Source organism: Musca domestica, unplaced genomic scaffold (genome assembly GCF_030504385.1).
Source record: "Musca domestica strain aabys unplaced genomic scaffold, Musca_domestica.polishedcontigs.V.1.1 10, whole genome shotgun sequence".
NCBI lineage: Eukaryota > Metazoa > Arthropoda > Insecta > Diptera > Muscidae > Musca > Musca domestica.
In genome coordinates this window covers 13125669-13140643 of record NW_026712115.1, presented here as the reverse complement: position 1 = coordinate 13140643, position 14975 = coordinate 13125669, and the positions used below count along the sequence as shown (strand labels likewise).

The 14975-nt window shown below is 34.9% G+C and overlaps 2 protein-coding genes across 4 annotated transcripts in view; one reads left to right on the top strand and one right to left on the bottom strand.

The window, feature by feature from the left end:
• The window catches only part of LOC101892021 (pre-mRNA-processing factor 19), a 33307-nt gene that overhangs the window by 10985 nt on the left and 7347 nt on the right, over positions 1-14975 (top strand). The gene's annotated exons all lie outside the window — the stretch shown is intronic.
• On the bottom strand, positions 369-14201 carry LOC101892529 (uncharacterized). 3 transcript variants are annotated; one of them, XM_020039657.2, is made up of 10 exons: positions 14051-14201; positions 13710-13786; positions 2448-2557; positions 2020-2152; positions 1777-1968; positions 1508-1720; positions 1354-1452; positions 1034-1167; positions 750-969; positions 369-697 (listed from the first exon to the last, which is right to left on the bottom strand). In XM_020039657.2, exons 1-10 carry the CDS (start codon positions 14094-14096, stop codon positions 518-520), a joined length of 1404 nt encoding a protein of 467 aa, XP_019895216.1. In that variant the 5' UTR covers positions 14097-14201; the 3' UTR covers positions 369-517. The 3 variants fall into 3 exon arrangements, with proteins under 3 accessions (XP_019895216.1, XP_058982784.1, XP_058982776.1); XM_059126801.1 differs by having other exon boundaries at positions 369-673; XM_059126793.1 differs by having other exon boundaries at positions 1777-1944.

Genomic DNA, 14975 nt, shown 5'->3' with positions numbered 1-14975 from the left:
GACTACTTTAAAATAAGTCAGTATATGCTTTAATGATCATAACAAAGTCGATTTTATTAAACATAATTCATAATATTATAAACAACTATATTTAAACGTAATGTTAAGGGTTGTTTATGTTTACAAAATTACTACTTCTGTAATTTGTGAAATACAGTGGCTCGGCACTTATGTCATTATACAATAAGAAAAAGCTCGAATTACTTCATATGGTGTCATTTTTTCCTTTTTGCAAGCTTAAGTCAAATAACACAAATTCTTCAAGATTCTGTCTCAAATAATATTTCTTATGGTCACTCCTTTTGCCGTGTTTTTAATAATTTTAACATAAAAAAGAAGTATAATTTAATAAATAGACATTTTTCAAATTAACTTTTTAACATTTCAAATAGGTTATTTTGGTTTATTTGATACATTTTACAATGAATCTAATATGGGACAAAATATAAACAAATTCGATATACTGATCCTGAGTCTATAGTTATTTTGTTGGATCTCATTATACATAGAATATTATTTATTTACTTTGTCGTAAAATATCATGTTTTTTATAATGATCCATCCAATTGTGAAGACGATTTTTTTGTATTAGTGCTCGTCGAGAGAAGTCTTTCTGCATTTCCAAACGTTTTCGAACATTAATTTCAATTTGTCTGCATTTGTCTGGGGAATACTTTTCCAAATCATGTAAAAGATTCTGCAATTGAAAAATATAGTTTTCTCGACAAACGTAAAATTGCCATAATTACCTGCAGATACCAATGCATTTTTTCAATTCTCTCCAAAGCATAAATATCTCGTTCAGTTGTTGAGACTACTACACTCGATGATTTTTTACTTTTCTCCGGGGGGCTATTTTTCGATTTGGCAGTTATTAAAGCCCCTGGAAAATCATTGCATTTTGATATTTTGTCCTCAATTCGGTGAAGTATAACTGATACGATTGCATTCAATTTCATAAGAAGTTTACTGAAATAATACATATGTAGTTAGCATTCATTGACGTGTAGAATTCATTTAAATAAAAAATTACTCTTTTTTCTGAAGTTTTTCAAACTCGTTGAAAATGATGAAAGAATGCTGCTTTAAAGAATCAATACGTGTCTTAAGAAATCCAGTGCCTGCTAACAAAATAGGTCGGACCACTCTCCGAGTGTATACCTTTTCCTAAACAAATTTATTATTGCCAAAAAGTTTTTTTCGTTGATTCAAAATTGTCAGGCGTAGTGTCATTATTGTTGTTCTCATAAAAAATAGATCGATTTATTAGAGCAACAAAATTTTAAAAATATTCCCCTAATCAGAACCTTTTCATAGCATGACTCTTTTGAAACAACGAAATAAACTTATTACCGATTTGTCATGAATCACAAACACCAAATGATTCAGCAAAGCCACCTGTGCAAATCTTCGGTTAAAATTGAAAATCTTATGCCTTGTACGTTCGTACCCCTGTAACAAAATAAAAACAATTAATGGATAACATTTAAGCAAGCATATATATCACCTTGATCCATATATCAGAATTAAGATGGCTTCTTTTGGCTAAATATGGTCTTATGACATTGTCCATGTAAGCTATAATGTCAGAGACTTCGCGTTGGCCAACTGGATGTTTTTCATTAATTTCCAATTCTACAACATTTTTTGGAAGCGTAAGTTTTCTTTTCTCCTGGCCGTTCTCTATGTCTTCGGGTGATATTATTTCGTCAAAATAACTCTGCAAGAAAGAACTGTAAAACATTAAATCTCCTAGAATTGGATGCGTTGACTTACAATAACTTTCAAAAGGAAAAGAAACCTGGCGTACACCTCTTGCACTTCCATGAGAATTCGCTGATGATCTGCTACTATATTTCTAAGTTCCTCGTTTATATTCATCCTTTGTAAATCTTGCAGTTGTTTTTGCATTTGTTGCATCCCAGCAAAAGCACTCGATTCTATCTTGCAAAGAGCATTAAGAGCAAACTGATTTACGTCATTATTGAAAATGGCTCTGATGTTTTATATACATTATACCTCTTGGAACTCCGTTATACGTTGATAAGCTTCGTCTTGAAAAGCTTCTTCTCTTTGCTTTTCCAAATATTTTTGTTGTGTAGCGTATATAACGAATTTTTTTCGCGTTATTTCCCGCAATCTTAAAATATCTCTAGAATGAAATTAATATATTTAAGCCGTAAAGAGAATTATTTTATTTATCAGCCCATATACGACTCTTCTCTTTAGATTTTTATCATTTTTAAGTTTACCGGAGCCTCGAATATTAAATTATTTTTTTTTTTTTTAATTTTTTTAATAATTTAAAAAAAACGTACAAGATAAGATGTGCCGAACAATAGACCCTGTAAAACTTTTCAAATTTATAAGCAAAAAATAGAACACTAAGGTTCTGGAACAGAGCAACTTTTTAATAGGTGTTGGGTTTATTTCGTACAATATCTTACGTTTTCATTCGAAATTTTTGTGTTTTTCTCTGCAAAGCCGAGTTTTTTGTGTAGTCGGGATCTATCGTGGTAACAACGCAAGGTGCTCGTGGATTTGCCACATGTCCTTTCTGTAAAATTAAAATTATATTTTTATAATTAGCTAGTATAGATAACACATTAAATAATGTATGTTAAATTTTAGAAAAGGTTCTACAATAACTGAACGAGGTGTTGCTGAGTGTTGTATTTTTAATTAAAAGTTAAAGCATGTTTCACTATCAACTAAGGCCAAACAGCATGGTTACAATTATTTATTCGGCGTACTCACCACACAATTTAAACATTTTAAACCAGCGAACGAAAACAAACGAAACAATTAACGTACCCCTCTCACGAAGACACAACTTCAAAAATAAATAAATTTCAATGCCAGAAGTACACAAACAATACGATTGGCTTAATGTACTTCGGCTGTGAGTTGCCGAGCTGTATCGCTTGCGAACAAATCACGGGGAAACGTTTGCTGTGCGAAATGATGACTGGTAGATTGAGATTTGTTATTCTTAGTATTGTTTTTTGCACTTTGTTACATCGTATGATGGTCAAATAAATGAATAAAAAGGAATAATTTTAACTTATAATTAGTTTGTACATTTTTATACCCTCCACCATACTATGGAGGGTATATTAATTTTGTCATTCCGTTTGTAAGTCCTCGAAATACTCATGTCAGACCCAACAAAGTATATATATATTCTTGATCAGCGTAAAATTCTAAGACGATTTAGCCATGTCTGACTGTGTGTCTGTCTGTCTGCCTGTCCGTCTGTCTGTCTGTTGTAATCACGCTATCTTTCGAACAAATTGAGATAGAAGGCTAAAATTTTGCACACATGTATATTTTGCCAGTAGGCAGGTTAAGTTCGTAAATGGGCCATGTAGGTCCAAGTTATCATATAGCCCACATATAACGGTACCTCCCGTTATTCCGTATTTTGATAATTTTAGCGACATTGTTTACCGGAATCGTTTCAAATTTGGTATTTGAAGTTCGTAATGGATACTACATACTAAGTCAAAAAATGAGCCATGTAGGTCCACGTCTTCGTGTAGCCCCCATATAACGGTACCCCCCGATATTCGGTATTTTGATGATTTTAGCGACATTGTTTACCGGAATCGTTTTAAATTTGGTATTTGAAGTTCGTAATGGATACTACATACTAAGTCAAAAAATGAGCCATGTAGGTCCACGTCTTCATATAGCCCCTATATAACGGTACCCCCCGATATTCGGCATTTTGATGATTTTAGCGACATTGTTTAGCGGAATCGTTTCAAATTTGGTATTTGAAGTTCGTAATGGATACTACATACTAAGTCAAAAAATGAGCCATGTAGGTCCACTTCTTCATATAGCCCCCATATAACGGTACCCCCGATATTCGGTATTTTGATGATTTTAGCGACATTATTTAGCGGAATCGTTCCAAGTTTGTTATTTGAAGTTCGTAATAGATACTGCAGCATAAAACAGAAAATGAGCCATGTAGGTCCACGTCTTCATATAGCCCCTATAAAACGGTACCCCCCGATATTCGGTATTTTGATGATTTTAGAGACATTGTTTACCGGAATCGTTTTAAATTTGGTATTTGAAGTTCGTAATGGATACTACATACTAAGTCAAAAAATGAGCCATGTAGGTCCACGTCTTCATATAGCCCCTATATAACGGTACCCCCCGATATTCGGTATTTTGATGATTTTAGCGACATTATTTACCGGGATTGTTTCACATTTCGCATGTGAAGTTCGTAATGGATACTTCAGCCCATACCAGAAAATTGTCTGTGCATGTCCACGTCTTCATGTAGCCCCCATATAACGGTACCCCCCATATTCGGTATTTTGATGATTTCATTTCATTTATTTCATACAATTCAATATAAATAAGCCAACATGGCCAAAATCTTATATTAACATACAACAGTATAAAAACAGTCTATAACCAAATTAATCCTAAAAAAACTAAATAACAAAAATTATCAACGAATAGTAAAATATATACAAAAAATAATAATAATAATTTAAATTTAGTAGCAATTAGACCCTCAGACAAAACTCCTTTACCAAGCTGAACAACAGTTTAGCAAGGTAGAGAGGAAAAAGGCAAGAGGCATCAATACACTTAAGCGCTAATCATCACTCGTTTCAACCGAGCGAATGTAGCTACTACAAGTATAGCAAAAAAAAAAACCTCAAAAAAGAAAAAATCAATAAAATTATGTACTACATGGAAAATAAACAACCATAAAAATGGCCCCCCAGCCAATAACTAAAAAGAAATAACAAAATATAACCCGCAACCAGAAACTCAATGAACAGACAAATATTCAAAACACCTCTTCTTGTACATATCAAAAGAACAGGTAAAATTACGCAGGGCCAGAGGGAGCTGATTCCACAATCTCGCAACTCTCACAACAAACGCCTTCTCACCAACTACAGACGAAAATCTTGGAAACAGCAATTGCGGATTTCGAGATGATCTACAAAACACAAACTTATTATACAAAGGAGAATTAACATTCCTCATAATTCTGTAATGACACAAAAGAAGGCGATATTCAACATATCTGTCAAATGACAGTCCAAGAAACTTAATAACATACTGTGTTACACGATCACTACGGCGCAACCCAAATACATATCTAACAATAGAGTTAACAAGTTTGCGTACGCGCAGAATTAGGGAAGCATTCGCCCCAGAGATGACTTCCAAACAATAGTTGACATGAGACATTAATAAAGATCTGGCAGCCATCATCCTAACACTAAGAGGCAAATGAGCTTGAAGACTATATAGCCTCCGCATCTGAAAACGCACACGAGACAGCAACGAATCAACATACGTTGAAAAATTAAGCTTGGTGTCAATGACTACACCTAAACATCTCATCTCGTCCACAACATTAACCACAAAGGAGCCAACACAGATGCACGGCGTAGGAACATAACGAGGACTATTAAACAGAACAGCTTCTGTTTTATTCCAATTTACAGACAAACCATTCGAGGAGATCCACATAGAAAGCAATCTCAAAGTAGCGTTTGCCACATTTTCCAACTCAAAGAGATCTGCACTTTTAAAGAAGACATGAATGTCATCCGCATATATGAAAACTTCACAACTGGAATTAGACACAGACCCCACAATGTCATTAATGAACATAATAAAAAGCAGAGGGCCAAGCACAGATCCTTGTGGGACACCACACCGCACAGCACAAACATCAGACTGAACACCCCTGTGCACAACAAACTGAGATCTTCCACTCAAATACGACGATATCAATCTACACGAAGAAGGAGAGAAACAAAACTTGTCTCTCAGCTTACAGAGCAGAAGCGTATGATCCACAGAATCAAAGGCCTTAGACAAATCAAGGCCAACAAGCAAACCAACATCAGAACTATTGAACACATCACGAGTGACATCAGTGAGGGCTAAAAGATGAACCGTGGTGCTAGAACCACGCCGAAACCCAAACTGGGAACTACTCAAATACTTATGGTCATCCAGAAAATCAACAATCGCATCCTTAATAACATGTTCAACCAATTTCGACATAGCCGGCAGAATGCTTATTGGTCGAAGATTCGTCTGATGATAAGAACTCCTCTTCTTCGGCACAGGCACCACACGAGCAACCTTCCACGCAAGTGGAAAGATTGACGTCATAAAAATACAATTTACAAAATGCAGAAAGTGACTACAAATGTAAGGGAATACGCATTTGAAGAACTTAATAGGTATGCCATCAACACCTACGAAACAAATCATCCATGTACACACAGTCAAATCTAAAAGAATCAAAATCATTGGCCTCACTAACAACAAAATCACGAGATGAATCTAAATTACCAACACTACAAAAGTAATTATTAACAGCATTGACATCAATAATTGGGACATCACAACCATCATCAAGACAACCAAACGACTTTAATGACTTCCATATCTGCACACTACTCATACGACCAAACATTTCCTCATAAAATTTCCTTCTTTCATTACGCATGACAGCCTTACAGCGGTTTCTATACATACAAAATATCTGCCTGTTGCGAACCGTAGGACGCCTACGCCACTCCAGATAAGCCTGATCCCTAACGTAACAGGGCGATTTTACCACATCCAACCCCAACCAAGCATCATTTTTTGGGCGAGAACAGCTGGTAGCAGTAGGTACAAAAGACAACAAATTTTGAAACAACAAATCAAACAAAGCCAACTGTTGGTCCACATCACTTGTAAGATACAGAGGACTAAAATCAAAATTGCAAACATAATCTTCCACACCCCGCCAGTCAGTCCTACGAAAATCCAGGAACTCAATAACCTTTTCTTCAGCAAGAACTGGGAGTTCAACCCCTCCAAAAATTAATGCATGGTGGGAAATACCAGGGCACTGCCCCTGCGAAGAAAAATTCACAGTCAAGGCATCAGAGACCAGGCAAAAGTCAATTAATGAGGTAGTACTACGAGCAACATCAAGGTGAGTCGGACTGGAATTGTGAACAACAGAAAGCCCAAGAGATCTGCACAGTCTTCGCATTGATAAAGAATTCAACGGTTTAAACAAATTATAGTTAAAATCGCCGCAGACAACAATGTTAGCATATGAATCAAAAATACCCTCATGGATAAGACTAAATGTGTCTACATCCCCACGAGGTAAGTAGACGACAGTAAAGAGCACTGTAGTGCCGCTCAGAAAAAGCTCAGCAGACAAAGATTCACACACACCATAATTCTCCGATCGGTACACCACCTTATATGACAAATTATCACGTACATATAGCATTACACCTCCACCAACGCGGCCAACAGTGTCATTACGCAGAACCTTGTACCCCGGAACCATCAACGACCTCGAAGAAACTGCAGGGTTAAGCCAAGACTCAGTCACTGCAAAAACATCAATATCACTACCAACAAGCAGACATTTCAACTCATTAACCTTATGATTATATCTAGATGGTCGCAAACTTTGACAATTCAAGTGACCATACGTAAATTTACCATGGAAGCAAGAAGAGACATGCCTGAAAAATTGAGCATCCCTGATCACGGGTCCGAGATTCCCATCAAGGGACATAGAAATCAAAAAAAAAAAAAGGCTGGGGAGCATAATTATAGAAGTTAGAAAAATCATAGAAAACAATAAAATAAGAATAAATACAATAAAATAAAAATATAATAAAATAAATTTATAATAAAGCAAAAATAAAGGCAAAATTTGTTAAATTAACAATTCACTTAGCCCAAGAAAAATAAGAAAAAATATCAAAAAATAGTGAGATCAACAACACTAGCATACCTTAAATATCTAAGCAAACAACTATTATACAGCATTACCATCACCAAGCAGCAAACCAGGAGCAGAATTCAGCTGTACGCCACTTACTGCACACTGAGATCAATTGGCCAATTCAAAAAGCTCACACTGCTCAAACATTGTTTTCACTCCATCAGGGAGAACCACTTCAACTAAAGGCTGGTCCTCAGCAAACCACGACAAACAAACACCAGCTTCGAAGTTGACTTAATCAGGTGATCATTTATGTACACCCGGGATTCAAGAAGACAATCCTCCATTACTTCCTTCAAAAGTATACGCCCCCTTTGGGCAAAATTTCTCATCAAAGCATCTCTGTCCTGAATGGAGTTAAATTTAACAAGAACCGCTCTACGATCAGAGATGTAGCAGCAATGATGCAAGTCACGAGGCCCCAGATGCAATCCACAAACCTTGGCAATATTAACAACTTGCGCTCTAAGGTCTTTAACATTATTAGGCAGGCCTCTGATAATTACATCTGAACGGTTCAGTCTGCGCTGGAGCATAGAATTAAACAATTCCAAATCTCGAATTCTACCCAACAGTCTTTCCTCCATACTCGCAGCATTGCTCTTTACCTCACTAACAGCTGACTTCAGTTCATCCACTGATCTGCTGATTACACTCAAACTGCTTTTTACCTCAGAAATTTGAACACTATACAACTCAAACAGTGCATCAGCTTTGGCCTTGAATTCACGTACACACTGGTCCATGTAGATATCCATCTGTTTCTTCATGGTCAAAAGCAAGTCATCTTGCCAACGGCGCACAGTGTCAGAACTGCCAACAACAACATCATCAACAACAGAGGCACAAGCAGCCGGGGACATATTCGGCACCGAATTAATAAGATTGCCACGATCAACTACACCAGACACGCCATCACCACCAGCAGACCGCACACAGGCACTACAAGTGTATCTAAGAGCCTTATTAACTCTAGCCTCAGCTTCAGACACACCCACACAATCCAAATGAAAAAAATTCACACAACCAGTGCATCCAATTTTGTACTTAGATTTTGCAATATGTTCATTGCAGATCAATTGTGACGGCATTTTAAATATGTGCAACTATACGCATCTACCAGCAAGACAAAGCAGCAGAAATATTTTGTTGTGGCACTCCAGAAAAGCTGCAATTAACACGTAACTCCAACAACAGTGAATGGCAAGGAACTCCAAAAATAGTTTCCAAAATACTAATAGCCAATTACTACTGCACAAACTTCAAATTTTGAATTTTAATTATTTTCCTTGGTTTAAATCGATCGAAAAAAGCTACATTATAAACAGATTTTTCTTCAAGTTTCGCATTTAAATATTGTAATAACTTATGACAAAAGTTGCCTATGCAGACCCACGTCGTCGTATAAGCATTCGGTATTTTTAAGATTTTAACAAAATTTTTAACGGATTTTATTTTTTGGAAATTGCCAAATTTGTACCAAATGGTGGAGGGTATTAAAAGTTCGGCCCGGCCGAACATACAGCTTTTTTACTTGTTTGTATTGATTTAATATGCAGGGAAACGTTTGCATACGTTTGTATTGAGTATTGTACTGTTTCGTTTCCAATGTTGCGTCATCCAGGAGAGTACATTTCAGTTTTGGTTTTGTTTCCACACATCTACACAAACAGTACAAAATAAGAAACAAGTCCCGTTATCTTAATATCGGTTTTGTTTTGTTTCGTACTTCGAGACAATACAGAACGAAACGATTGCAAACGGTTCCAATAGTTTATCTTCGTTCGCTGGTGTTACCAGCAGCTTAAAATCTACCAACTAATAATGTTATAAAAATTGATAATTTTCACCCAAATGTTATATTTTTCCAATTACATTCACAACAACATTTTTTTGTATTTTCAACACACATAAAACGAAATTGTTTAATTATGACTAAAATAAAACCGAGGGGCACTTCAATTGCATATGCATATTGTAGAGAATTGACGTGCCCCACGGTTTTATTTTAGTCAAGTCTATGCATATGTTTATAATTCCCGCGACTGTATCTATTTTTCTTATTTTTTGGTTTTTAGTACATTTATCTTAAACATCATGTATGTTTAACATAAAACCTTTTAACTTAAAAAGTTTTTACCTATTTTTTATTTTCTAGTTTTTAGTTTTTTTTTGCATTCTGTTTAATTCATATTTTATATTGTAACATTTTGTTCGTACGAGTAATGGGCATTTAAACGGTTGACAATTTTAGCCACCCTAACGCACACACAATTCTTAACACGATACAAAATCTTGACTTGAGGGGTGGAATCCGGCTGGATTAATCAGATACCAGAATTTCAGATGCAATTTCTTAATTTAAATCTTATTATTATACGCCATTTAGTGGCTGCGCCATCTTAAATATTGAACTTGTATAGTATAATGTATTGGTGGAATATAATGTATATTGGTGGAATTGATAAAAAATTGTTATCAGCCATTTGGTAGCGGCCGCCATCTTGGATTTCAATTTTATTTATATGCTTCTTATATAAGACTCAATTAACGTTGGCCAAATTTCAAAAAGTATTCTTATCGATTTGATACTTGATTTTTTCGATACGGTTCTTAAAAGTTTGTGGCATAGAGATAGAGGGAGGTAACTAGGTTGGAATTTGAAGGCTTGGGGTGTCGCCCGTGACTACTGCAAGTTACCTAACCAATGGAAGATGTATTTTATATCTTTTTTCAAAAAATAAATAAAATTAAAAAAACTGAAATTATTCGTGTATACAGGGTGAGATAAAAAACTGCAACAAAGTTACGCGCCATAATTGATTTTCAAAATACTCCAGATAGAATAGTCAAAAGGATTGGTACCCGGAGATTTTGGTGGCCATTGTGCGCTGGAAATGAAGCGAGGAACCTCATTTTGTAACCATTCTTGGGTGGCGCGTGCTGAGTGCGACGGTGCTGAGTCCTGTTGGAATGTCCAAGGTCTGCGGCCAAAATGTTTTTGTGCCCAGCAGTCGATTAATACGAGTGGAGAGGGACCATCGGCTCTTATGGCGGCCCACACCATCACCATGGCCGGCGCTTCAGTTCTGGTGGCCAACCGAAGGTGCACATTTTCATCTGACCTCTTTGGCAAGTAAACACGATTATTTTGATTTTGCTGGACAACGAATGTTTTCTCATCGGAGAAAACCAAATTCAGCAGTTCACCACTTTCGGCCAAGCGAAGCAACTCTTTAGCTCTTTTGTTTCTATTTTCCTTCTTTCTGTGGGTTAAGTTCTTGCACTATTTGTCGAATGGAATATTGCGATACGTTCAGCTCACGAGCCATTTTCGGCAACTGCGACGCGGGTTTTGATCAAGTCGCTTTTTTTACTTTTCGAGCCATTTCTGCTGATGTTGCTGTTTTCTTCCGTCCACTTCCTTGACGTCGGGCTACGCTACCAGTATCACGGTAACGATCGATGGTACGAAACACAAAAAGTTTATTCACATTTAAATGCTGGAGTGCCCTAACGATAGCCACTTGTGGTTTTCCAGCCAAATATAAAGAAATCACACTATCATACCTGAATTCCATCACGAATAACTTTTTGTCTGGAAAATTTTCACCAAAATGCTTTTGCTCGCTTGTAAACAATATAATAAGCTGTCACTGGAATAGTTTTAACAGCTTTCGGACAAGTGACTTAGAAATGACAGCAGTCTGAAGTTTGTGGCAGTTTTTTTATCTCATAAATTTTATGATTTTGATAAATTAATATGATTTTTTTGGGTTTTTCCTTGTTAAGGCGAAGAACATATGTTTATAAAATTTACAGTGAAAAGAAAAGCCAGATAGACACTATCACACAATCACCACTATGTGACGCCGTTCTTTGGAATTTAGTTTTTAATGATTAAGCATAAGCAAATTAAATACCAGAAACCCTCCAAGTTCGACTTAAGTTAGCATAGTCAAACTGGTTTTCGTAGTGGTGCATTTTTGTCCACAACACTACAATGCTTCCAATGCATACACCTTTAATAGTGCTCTGTACTAATACGGGTTAATCATATGTAAATTATTTATGCGTTTGTTGTTTATTCGAGTCAAGCTATTCGAACGTTCCCTTTCGTGTGCATCATTATGGGAATTAAGTAGGAAATCGAAAATAAGCTACAGAATCTACTTCATTAGCTAGTTTAACAACTAATACAACATACATATATTGGCCGCATTAAAATAAAATTATTCTAGATTTAATAATTTCAAACTCATACTAAAATCTATCAACACACATCTTACTACCCATTGAATAGTTTGTGCGGTGAAAATCGGTATATAAAAATTAATGATATATTCTAGATCTAAAACGAACATTAATTGTAATATCATCGTGTTACAAAAAATCAAAAACTCCATTTGCTTTATTTACCATTGTTATTACATTAAACTATTAAAATTTAATTTTGGATCCTTCAAAAGACCAAGGTCGACAAATGATTCCACAGTTGATAAAATATGAAAAAAGTGGCCAAATTTTAGTGAATAGTTAGACAATGGAGTGCTAATGTGTCAATACTTGCGAATTATATTAGTCATGTCAACAGGGCCTGGACTTTTAATTGATGTTCAACTACGTAAACTGTTACATTGCATACACATTTGATAAGTCTGCGACAATTTAGAGGGATAAGAATCTTTTATTTTTAAGGTGTTCATGAAGAGGCTGTAGCAAAATATCTAGCAATATAAACGCCGTAACAAATTCTTTATTGTTAAATTTTAATATTGAGGGCTTTGACGAAACATTTCATTTTAGATTAACAAAATCATAAAAGGATTTAGGATTGAATTTAAAATTATTCTTGTTAGGGGAAAGATTATACAACCTATGAGACTCTATACGGAGACTTTATAAGGACATTAAGTTTTTTTATAATCACTAACAGTTTTAAATGAAACGGACTTTATTTCGTCAATTACATTAATGTGTATCATGTAAACACATAAGGTTGGATGATGCATATCTTCTGAACTGAAAATCGATGGAATTCCAGATTTTTCAAAGTGCTAACTTACATTTAGAAACGCTATATCGAGAATTCTATCATTGAAATTGCTCACACTATTTATTTGATGAAGATTGATGTCACGATTTCCATAGATGATTTCCATAGATAAAAAGAAAGTAGTCGCTAGATCTTTACGATAGAAATTATGTTGTAAAGTTTTATTTCACATTTTACATGAAAGGCAAAAAAGGTTTGAAATCCCACCAGTGTGCTAAAATAGACTTGAAGTGATTGGTTTAAATTGCTTTTCCATAGTTTTTAATTTCACACTTTCGTGGAGCCAGAATGGAAACCCTATCATAGGATTCCCTACTATATCATTGAAAATCTTTTTGTATATTGCTATTTTATATCGTCGCGAGTTATAAACATTTTCCACTGCACAAGTAGTTATTCATGTTTACTCCTAAATATTGCAGAGTTGCCTAAAATTCAACGTAGCTTACCCAAATATCAAACTTCTCTACTATAGCAAAATGTTTTGTAGGTCCGTCCAAGTCAATATCAAGTCAATATCTTAAAATTTCCAAATAATAACATTGTATTGATAATTGATACGATAATTGATTGTAATATGTTATTTTCCAATTATAAACATGACATTTCCTCCTTTATTCGTTTCTGTATTCAACACACAAAAGATCACAAGTAAGTTTTCTCAATGTTAAAATCGCTTAACTTTGAAATGTCGTACGCTCGAGGTATTTTCGGGTGATTTTATTGATTAATAACCTTTTTACGAGAATATAGAGATGGTTATTGCAATATAAATTACGGAATGTAATTTAAAACAATTACATTATTAAGATATGATGATGTGAAGTAGTGCAATTTATATCTTACCGCATCAAAGTCTTCAATAGTTAAATTTATCCTCTGTGCTTTGTCTGGATCTTTCAAATCAGTGGGGTTAAACATATCTGTAACAATAAAAGGATATGAAAATGTTTGCACAAATTAGCATTCAAGAGGAATAGTTTAAAACACATAGCATTAAAAGGCCATATTTTGCACGTTTTTATACCAAAGCTGCTTTAGAAGTTAACCTAATGTGTTAACTTAATTTCTTTTTCCTGAATAATTGTGAGAATTGACCGTTATTATTATCAAATGGCAGATTAATGTAAAATCTCAGATGACAAAAAGGCGTTTCTTAAGTCGTTGAAAAAATTCTTAAATTATACCTTCATATTTTGAATAAATTTTGTTTTTCCTCTTTAATTTCAACATTCGGACCAACACTACAAGTAATGTAATGCAGTTATCCTCTGAGCAAAATGTGAAACCGTTGCCGTGGTTGCAAAATATTATGAACAAAATGTGTTGTGTTTAAGTCTTGTCCTCTTATGGGCAGAGTTGCCATAGAGACATAGAATAAATTGTATTTTTATTTTGTGGTTTTATCCACAACTTCCTGATTTGATATATGTCTCTATTTTGTCCATTATGTTTTAGTAAAAACAGACAAATAAACATCTTATCATATGTCTCTAAAAAATCCACCATTATTTATAAATCAGCAGAACATGCATGTACCTATAGATATGTCTAACTGATTTTCACTGATCCTATATCCAAATCTGGCTCTAAAACTTTAATCCAAGAATCTTATATTTTCCCCATTCAATGAAATGCCTGCTCAATTGTCAATTCGATATTTACTTTTCGAAATTACCAATATAATGCAAGCCACACACGATACAACCGTTGGTACAACTTTCATGCTCTATAATTGACTCAATAGCTGTAATTTATTATTAACTATTTAAAACAATCCGACATTTCAGCTACAAAAATAACGTGCTATAGTCTTTTGAACCTCTCAGAGGCTCACTATGAATGATATATATGGAAGGACCTAATCACACTTTCCAAAAAACAATAAATCTGTCGTAACGGTTATAAAGAGGCTATACCTCTTTGTGGACCATATTCAATACCAAAAGTCCTGCTGAACAAACACACATCTGAGTAAAATTTTATCAACCTACTTCATATCGTTCGGAAGCTAGAGTGGTTTCCACAAACGGACGGACAAACAGACAGACAGGCGCTTAATCGGCATAGAATATTATGTTGATCAAGAGAATATATATATATATATATATA